The sequence below is a fragment of the Myotis brandtii genome, unplaced genomic scaffold (genome assembly GCF_000412655.1).
Source record: "Myotis brandtii unplaced genomic scaffold, ASM41265v1 scaffold115, whole genome shotgun sequence".
NCBI lineage: Eukaryota > Metazoa > Chordata > Mammalia > Chiroptera > Vespertilionidae > Myotis > Myotis brandtii.
The window spans coordinates 1,854,022-1,863,948 of record NW_005353967.1 but is presented as its reverse complement, the minus strand read 5'-3'; the positions used below and the strand labels follow the sequence as shown (position 1 = coordinate 1,863,948).

The following is a 9,927-nucleotide window of genomic DNA, read 5'->3' as shown; positions in this document are numbered from 1 at the left end:
CAGTTATTGAATAATCTTGTTTTCTGCCACCAATTTAGAATGTTACCTTTGAATTTTCTTTGAATTTAGAAATACTATCTATACATATATTTAGCTCTTTTTTTCCGGTGGTTTGCATGTCCAGTTCTATGGAAGAAGAGCACTGTTTTAATTATAGTTTCTGATAATGTTGTAATAGTGCTATCTCCCTCCTACAATACTTTCAAAATTCTTCTGGCTATTTTCACATGTTTATCCTACCAAATGGAATTTAGAATAATTTTGTCAGGTTAAAAAATTCTTTTCAGATTATGGTTGGACTTACATTATATTTATAGATTAGTCTTGGGAGAACTGAAATCTTTATAGCATTGAGTTATTCTATTCACGAATAAGCTGTATCTCCCATTTGTTCAAGTTACCTTTTTTTTTAAATATATATATGTTATTGATTTCAGAGAGGAAGGGAGAGGGAAAGAGAGAGAGAAACATCAATGATGAGAATCGATTGACTTCCTCCTGCATGGCCCCTACTGGGGATCGAGCCCACAACCCCAGGCATGTGCCCTTGTCTGGAATTGAATCCAGACCCTTCAGTCCATAGGCCGATGCTCTATCCACTGAGCCAAACCAGCTAGGGCTCGAGTTACCTTTTTTAATGTCTCTTAATAGAATATGTTTGTGTTTAGGTTTGCTGGTCTTGGCTAACTAAGGTTAAATATATTTTTCCATTGCTGTTGTAATTAGGTGTTTTTCCCCATATGTTCTGTTGGTTATTATTTAGGTAAGCTCTTGTTTTGGTGAGTACTTTTTGATAGCCACCTTACTAAATTGTAATATTTTAATCATTTTTACATTGATGTGTTTGAGTTTACATGTACCCCTTTTAAAAATGTTTGTCTAATTGTATTGGCTTGTACTTCCAGAACATTGGTGTTCAACTTAGTGAACATCTTTTCTGAGTGTATTCCTGACTTTAGTGGGAATACTAATGGGTCAGGGTTTAGAGAAAAAAACGTGGTCATTGTGAAGAATGAGAGAAAAAACTGACAAGGAAACTTTAAGAGCCCAGTTGAGGTTGGAAACCATGAATTTATAGCAGCATCATTTGGAGTGATTGTGGTATTTTCTGTAGGAATCGGTGTGTAAGAACCAAGTAGTGGGCTCGTTGGAAGGATCCAGGATTTAGTTGGGGTGAGGGAGCTGAGCCTGTGGTCTGGATGGGGATTGTGCTCACCATGGGGTCTGGTCTGAGTAGATATGGGAATGAAGGGCGGGCTTGTTGAAATTGAAGACAAGAGGCAGTAGTGGGAAGAAGGGTAGTGCAATCTGGAAGGTCAGGAGGTTGTGAACAATTTGGATTGTGTGAGATTCTGAGTGTGGTTGTGGGAAAGAGTGGTTGACTTGAGTTCTGTTGCCTTTGTACCTTTCACCCACTTAGGTAACAATAAACATTTACTATCTTGATAATTTAAAAGGTTATTCTGTAGTTGCAGAACTAGAAAAACAAGTAATAAGCAGAGTGTTTATTTTTTTAAAATTACTTAAAAAAAGTTGTTTACAGAGATGTGGGTTTACATAACTTGGCGACATTTAAAAATGTACAGGCTATTTCATATTATTGCACTTAACTCTTTAATAATATAAGGCATTTTATTTTACATAAATAAAGGATTATGTATATCATACAACAGGTGTGGTGCCAATTAAGTCAACCATAAAATCAAATGAGATGTGTCTGGTAGAACATAAGTGAAACTCAACCTTCACGGTCTATGCTTGCAACTACAATTTACATGTTATAACACATATTTAGCCTCATAGCTTATTGTGAATGACCAGTTAAAAAACCAAAACAATGAAAGTTCTAGTAGGATAATACCATTAGTGTTCACTTCAGGAAGTATGGGAATTTATTAGACTAATTAGAAATACTAGTCATGCCTGAACACTGAAGATAAATAAATAGCTCTCTATCTTAGGGTCAAAAACAGTTTTGCTTCCTCCCTTATGTTCCAACCATCAGCCAGGGAACCATTCTGGCAAGATCTACTAGAAATGGCTGATGACTTTAACATATTTTAATGAGCCAGAGGTCTCAGAGCCTTGCACTCCTCAGATTTGCATGAGGATCAGGGACTCCCAGGAGGAGACCAGCCCATTGCTCTAGAAATTCCTGTCTGTTCACAAAGGACTGTTTCTTAGGAGGCACAGCTGGAAGAGTAGAGGCAAAAAATAGTTTTCAGTGTTGATTTCAAATAGTTGCATGTCAAGAAAACAGAAACCACAAAACTGACTCCAGAGACTTAAAAACAATCTAGCATGCACCTTGTACTGACTTTCTATAATATCTTACCTGGAATTGTGAAAGTAGAAGCTAAATTAATCAGATCTTTCTAGCTAATTCCTGTACTATGTTTTCTTTTGTAGAACCTGTTAAAAGATGAGAAATCTGGGTTCACACCAATCAGATATTTCACTCCTATTTGAGAGACCTCTCTGGGCAACTCCATAGAGGTTTACTGGGATTAATCACCCAGAAAAATGATGCACAAAGTGACAGCTCAAGTGCTTCTATGATCTGGGGGTATGATGACTTGTGTTGTTCTCTCTAAGCCATAGACTCAAGCTATAGTTTTTGAAAGAAGCTCCAACATAAAACCTTAGCATCATCATGCGCACAGGTACACAGTCTCACCTGTATTCCCTGGACTTGGTCAGCTAGTGTGTGCCCCCCCGAGGATCTGGGTTGTAACTACATAGTAGTACTGCTCCTTTACCTTGAAAGTGACTCACTTTCCTCCATTTTCCTCCATTTTGGTAAAGGAAGCTGATGATGGTTTGAAGTATGAGGGGAGAAAAGCCAATTTTGTAGCAAGGAACAGCACCTACAAAGTTCATGCTTCGAAAGGAGAGCAGCTGGGACAAGTTTCACAAGCAGCGTGAGTTACAGTGGTCTGCAGGGAAACAGTTTTGACAAAAGGAATAATTTGCAAAACAGAAGCAAAAAACTTCAGTCACTGCAGAGATATGTCATAATCCCCAGGTCAGGAAAAGTGATCCAATGCTTAGAAACGGTACATTTCATAAGCTTGTTGGAAAAGTAACAGTCCCCTAAGTGGATTATTTTAAGACGTTAAGTGCCCAGTCAGTCACACTATACTTTTCGTCCAGAAGACAAAACAGGCTGGGCGCTTAACGATCCTCTATTTGGATGGTAAATATAATGCCTATGTTTATAAATCCAAGGATACTAAAAAGATATTTGATTTCTAAAAATTTAAATTACTGTTAAAAGTACATAAAATATAGAAATGGAAACCCAGTGACTGATATTTTTGCCTGCTTTTGTGTTGACCAGTCTTGAATTCAAGCACTTACTCAAGACAAGTTCCAAACTAGATACAAGGTGCTTTCCAAGCTGGAACTTTCTGCTCATTGTAAGCAGCAAGTTCATGGCTATTTAGTACAGTTTATCAGAACTGCATTTCTGCAAAACAGCCTTACGATCGACACTTTTAGACCATGACCAACACTTCACTGTGATCAGTAACTCACTGAGTTGAACTCTGCAGCCATATATTGCACTTTACACTCACTAAAATATACCACTTTCTGTATTTTGTTTTTTTCATTTTTGGATAATTCCTGAGCTCAGCCTAACCATTAGGTCATAAATTGATTATTATTATATTTTAAAGTCTCATTTTCTTTTCAGGGTAACATACAGACCTACAGTTCTGTCCACTGAATGTGCTTAAAGCATTGGTATTTACTTACAAAATTATAAAAAACTAGAGTCCATTTAGTCATGACATTTGTGTTGCCCCTCAGCCTGTGTAGGCTCCCCAGTTGCCCCGATTGGGATGTTGGGAGAGGTGGCCAAGAGAAGCGAAGGATGTTTGAAATGAAAGAAGGCACCCTGCCACGTCTTATATCCCCATTAGTAACAGCGAAAGGTCGGGGACAGGTACCGGAACAGAACGAACCCTCCTGGCCTAGGTGATCCAGGGAAGGCTTCCAGAATCGAGCATCATCTGTTAGTAAAAATGTGGAGATTTTTATAGTCCTTGCCTACACCAGTGTTTCTCTGCTGTTTCGAGACGTCCTTCTGACTTGCTGAAATACGAAGGAAACAGAGAAAAGGAGATTCTTATAAAAAATGTGAGTGTCACTACTCATGCTTATTGCAGGAAGAATTCCTATGCTTTCTAATTACTAACTGCACAGGTCCCTCCGGGACAGACTTCATAATATTCCAGGCATCGAAGTGCATGAGCCCAACCAGGGGTTTCCCGTTAATGGCAAGGATTTCATCCCCAGCTTCTATTGTTCCAGCCTGTTCAGCTGCACCACCTGTGAGAGTAAATACAGAATGAGGGCTTGGTACTTCCATGGTATTCACAATGAAGTCTAAGTAAGCTAAAACCATCAGTGAGAAAAATCTCAAAATATGTTTATAGTCTTAGGAGAGAGACCCATAAAAAGAAACCTGACTTTAAAAATTCAAATCTGTTACCTTTTCTGTGAAAAATCTAAGCAGCTGAGAAGATATTTTAAAAGAATACAAAATAAAGAGAAACTTGAACAAAGGAAATCAATAGCTAAAATCCAAATGGCCAATAAATGCAGGGAAACAGGTTCAACTTCTGTTAAAGATGTTGGTTACGATATCCAAGTTCAGAGACAGGGTGCTTACATGCCCAGCAGTGACTGGAGATTACTTAATTGATTCCTTAGAAGCTATAACATATTTCTGTACTGCAGCTTTGTGTATGGTCTAGCAAGTTTATAAGCTTTCCACATACACATCTGAAACAGTCGTAGTGAAGAAGTGCACACTGGCTGTGCACTTAACATGGAAAAAAGGGCATTGAAAGAAAAATTCCCAAATATGAAAATAATTTTCTCAGAAATTTTAGGGCTCAAAAAACAGATATAGCTATTCCATCCTAAATTTCTGAAAATCATTGTTAAATATTTGATGTCATTATATATATATGATTTTAGTTGGTTATAACGATTGATAAAATAATAGAAATATAGCTGGAAGAAAAGTTCAAATCCAACCCACTCAAGGACATAAGCATTTTATGTTAATGATAGAAGCAGATACTGTCTTTAGTATAACACAACCTAATACTAATTTTTAATAAGACAATGCTAATAATTAGTATATTAAATATTAGTGCTGTTTTATTACTAAATTTAATATTAACAGTATCAGTGTTATATTAAATATGGTATATACACACCCACATTATTGTTAGTTCAAGTTCATGAAAAGACCTACTGTCCCCTCCCATTTTACTTTCTTATAGTCTGGAAATTGCAATCTTAACACATTGTGGACTAGTAGTTTTATTGCTAGCTTTACCCAATGGCCAGATCAGTTTCTATTGAACGAAAAAACATTTTAAATAAATGTTAAAGGCACGCTTTAAAATAAAATACCCATTGCATTTTGAAGTTACTTATTTACATGTTCTTACAAGCTAACATCTTTTTAAAGTATGATACTTTGTAAAACACTGTGTAATATGAAGCGAGAATTCTCGTGATCCGTCTTCAATGTGTTAACTGACTATGATCTTGGTCGATGTTAAGTACCCCTGACTGGCTGTTCTGATGTGAACATACCAAGCTAAGTAATGTCATCAGTAATAACTCAGATTAATTAAGAACAGGGAGACAGGAACATGGAGTTAGAGATACAGTGTAGAAGTTAGGGGCACAGACTCTAGAGCAGGGGTCCTCAAACTGCGGCCCACGGGCCACATGTGGCCCGCTGAAAACATTTATCCGGCCCGCCGGGTGTTTTTGCCGCCACTGCCTGTCCTGCTTAGCAGCCGACTTGTCCCAGGCCCGCAGTGCGCATGTGTGGAATGTCTGAGGGACAGTGAACTGGCCCCCTGTTTTAAAAGTTTGAGGACCTCTGCTCTAGAGCCAGGCTACCCGGGTTCACGCCTGGTCTGCTACTTATACCTGTGATCTTAGGTGCGATATAGTACCTTTATGGTAGGATTGTCATGTGGATGACATGAGTGAATATGTGTAAAACACAACAGGGCTAACACACATTAACCTTATCCTCCTATATAATAAAAGGCTAATATGCCAGTCGACTGAACGGCAGAACCACCAAACAACCTGTTGCTATGATGTGTCCTGACCACCAGGGGGCGTGTGCAGAACTTGGCAGGCATGGGCCGCGGTGGGATGGTGGAGCAGGTGAGCAGGGGTGCCAGACCCTGTCATTGGAGCGAGACTCTGGTTGTTACTGAAAATTCTTTGCTCCCATGCACCGCAGTCCCACCAAGCACTTGCACCTGCTGCCAGCACTGGCCCCGCTCGCATCCGCTACTGGTGCCCATCACCAGTCCCGATCTCTCGGCGCCATCAGCGGGTGCGAGCGGCAGCTGCTGGCCCTGATAGCTCCTGAGGGGCGATTGGGGCTCACACCCACTGCTGGCGCCGGCCCCAGTCACTCCATGCTATCAGTGCATGGGAGCAGCGGCGGAGCCAGCAGACGGGACTAGGGGCCGCGGCGGGAGGGGCCCACCACAGCCTCTCGACCCACAGTTCCTTTCAAGGTGCATGAATTGTGCACTGGGGCCCTAGTATGTTATAAAGCATGAAAAACACTTTAGATCTTTTCAAACAAATTTGATTTCCAAATGGAAGGGGCACTGACATACACAGAAATTGATAGATTGTGGACGGCGGATTGTGTTTTCTGGGACGTTACCTTTGTACACTCTCTTGATGAACAGGGGCCCATCCCCAGACATGGACGATTTTCCTCCATCCAGGCTCAATCCCAGCCCAGCCGAGGTCTTCAGTACTTCAACGCACAGAGCGTCCTGTGCAGCTCCTCTTCTCCCTGCAGTGAAGGTGGAGACAACAGGGACACTCACTACCTCCTGTCGTGTCCCATTTACCTTGAAGTGCTGATGACAACATTTGAGACCAGTGTTAGGGTTGGTCTCCCCTCCTGGCTGTGTTCCTGCAGTTCCTGTACCTCTGCTCTTCTAATCAACGGTCTGCAAGCGTGGAGCATGCCTTTATGCCCAAGCAGAAATCTCCAGAGACCCCCCCGTGTCGGTGCACGTCTCCGTGAAGACTGAAGTCCCACTTGGGACCCAGCCTGTGCTTCAGAAGCAGTGCCCATTCTGAGTCAGCGCTTAGTGTGGCTTACTGTGGAGCCTGAGACGACAGTGCAGCGACTGTCTTTAAACACCCTCCTTTCTGGATGTTCCCAGGACAAAGCTCAGCCTGGAGCTTCTCTCACCTTTCAGTCCCCCTGAACAAGGGTTTCTTATTTTACTTACCAACCACTTAGGCCCTAATAGGATGGAAGTTCAAAAGGGCTTCCTTAGGACATTGAGAAGCTGTCAAATGGTCATTTATGTCTTCAATAGTATGGCTTTAACTACTGGGTCGTTTTTAAATAAGTTATTTGTAACGTGGTTTTTGCAAGAAGCATCCACAAACACTAGACTTCACTACATTTAATTTCTCTGACCCAACTAATAAGGTAATGGCCATTATTTTCCTTTGTGTTCAGCCCGAGTCTATGCTGCTCACACCCTGCTGGCTGGTGCGGGGGTGTCTTACCCATTCCCATTCCAGGCTCCAGGGAGATGGTGTCTCTGGACAGCGAGCCCTTCCCGTTGGCTATGTGTGGCTCCTGCCGGGTGGAGGGCTTGGGCTGGTCATTTCCTTTCTTGATGACCACGAGGACATCTTTGTGCAGCTGTGCCTGGTGCAGAACCTTCAGGACATCCCCATGGGCCAAGCCAGCCAGTGAGGCACCATTGACTGACAGGAGGATATCCCCTCGGTTCATAGTCCCTTCCTGAGAAGCTGCCCCCTGAGAAAATACCCTGTGGACCTGGGACAAGGACAGGACAAGCCAAAGTCATTTATGACCTCCAGTAAAAGCAAAGGGTCTGCAGTAAAGGAACCTTCTAATGGCAAATTTCCCAAGTCATGCAAACACTTGGTTTATATCAAAAACACATTCAGTGTGAGGGGTGAAATGACAAACGTCAGTGCCCAGCAGCATGTCTGATATGTGCCTAACACTCAAGGGGGCAGTAACACTACAAAGAGAAACAGGACCTGACCTTGTCCAGGAAAGGTGGCATCTCCCTAATGATCTCACAGGCTTGAGTGATGCAAAACTTAAAGGTGGTGGTTCTTAAGAAGTAATTTCATAAGCAAAAGCAGGTATGGCCAGCTAATTCTAAGGTCTTTCTGAATAAACAAAATATTTAGGTGAATTCGAGGCTATACATAATTGTGTTTATGTGTATTGGCACCTAATAGGTCACTTAGCCTGTCTATCAGTCAGCTATGTGTGAAAAGGCTTATCTTTGTCAATGAAAATATTACGTACTGCTTTCCCTCCTTTTGTTCAGGTGGCCGTGAACAAACTCCAGCAACCTGTGAACTCACTGATGGGAGTTTTGTCCTACTCGAACTCAGAACTGCTTCAGCATGACTTCCCCGAGAGCGTCTCCACATCCTCACTCACCACAATTGCATTTGGCTCCTCATCGGTCCCTCCTGCCACACTGAATCCCAGACCCGAGCCTTCTTTTTTGGTCAAGACTATGAAGCAGACATCTTCTTTATTCTATTGAGAAGAATCAGAAGGAAAAAGTATATTCCCTGTGCCAAGAGTAACAGGTGAGTACTGATACAAACCCCCCTAGTGCTGCAGTTTATCCCCAGGAAACCCAGTGGTTCCTCAGGAGTTTTCACAGGGTTTCAACTAGAGGAGCCATGACTCCACTGTGCTGCGCTTCTGGGTGGTGCCTTTACAGGTTTTCGAGGGTCCAGCCTGTAGCTACAGAACCACGGGTAGGAAGGCATGGATGGGACACTTTAGAAGCCAGTCTAGCCACCAAATGGTGTCCTCCCAAATTTGATCATGAAGGGAATTCCTTATTCTACAGTTATGTCTATAGTTCAGCAGCAAAGGGAGACGCGTAAGTGCCAAGAGCCAGGTAAAAGCACGCTGAGGCCATGTGTTCAATGCCCTCCACCTCCCGTGCTCAGTTCACTGGATTCCACGTGCAGTCAGTGAACCAGTACTCATAAAATACAAAGTATGTTTAAAGGTATAAAGTATGTCACAATATTAGAGTACATTAGAGATGTCAACTCCTGTATTGGACATTCTTAGTAGTGTTCTAAGGTTAAGAACAAAAGACCGCCCATGTTTCAAGCACTGATCTAAAGATACCTTGATAAGAGATTTTAAAATAAAAATGAGCTGGGCTAATTATACTGAATTTTGAGTTCTTCCACCCACACGCTAGAGATGACTCACAACATTTTAAAGATCTGCTGGGTTTCCCATCAAGTGATATATAATCCATCAATTTCAGGTGCTCTCAAACAGCAATAGAGGAAGAATTTAATAACCTTTAAGGATTGCTTTGACAAGAGAAAGTGAAAACGTTGGAAGAGAAAACCACCTCTGTATTGTGCTGGGAAAGGAACCCAATATTTGAAAAGTGTTGGTTCTATTAGTTAAGTCCTAAGACCTAATCTTAGTCATTTTACATTTCTCTAAAGTTCATTCAAACCAAGGCTCCATATGCTAACAACACAATGTCCTGCAGAACTTTTTGGGGGTTGGGATTTCCACGTTATGGGCAAATTCGACCATATGTGTGCTCAGGCACCATTCAATGGAGAGAATGATGATAGCTTAACAAAAACGGGAGATGTGGCCTGCAGATGAGCTCCGTGCAGTTGCTCAGAGGTAACGTTTGATGCTGAAATAGGGCTACTTCTATTTAAATGTATTATTGGAGCAAAGAAACAATACTTGAAAATGGGACTCTCCTGTGTCCCGGGACACATCACCAAAGCTTTAATTTATTCAAATTATTTACAGCATACTGAAAGCTGATCGATCATCAGGCCGGATTT

General features: G+C 41.7%; 1 protein-coding gene across 1 annotated transcript in view; it reads right to left on the bottom strand.

Moving 5' to 3' along the window:
- Positions 1 to 1,490: 1,490 nt before the first annotated feature.
- Positions 1,491 to 9,927, bottom strand: part of PDZD2 (PDZ domain containing 2) — a 233,302-nt gene continuing 224,865 nt past the window's right edge. Inside the window, exons 22-25 of the mRNA XM_005857886.2 lie at positions 8,519 to 8,620; positions 7,597 to 7,873; positions 6,728 to 6,862; positions 1,491 to 4,335 (exon numbers count right to left, since the gene is read on the bottom strand). Of these exons, the coding sequence (XP_005857948.1) occupies positions 4,154 to 4,335; positions 6,728 to 6,862; positions 7,597 to 7,873; positions 8,519 to 8,620 (696 nt within the window). The 3' untranslated portion in view covers positions 1,491 to 4,153. The remainder of the gene's footprint in view (positions 4,336 to 6,727; positions 6,863 to 7,596; positions 7,874 to 8,518; positions 8,621 to 9,927) is intronic.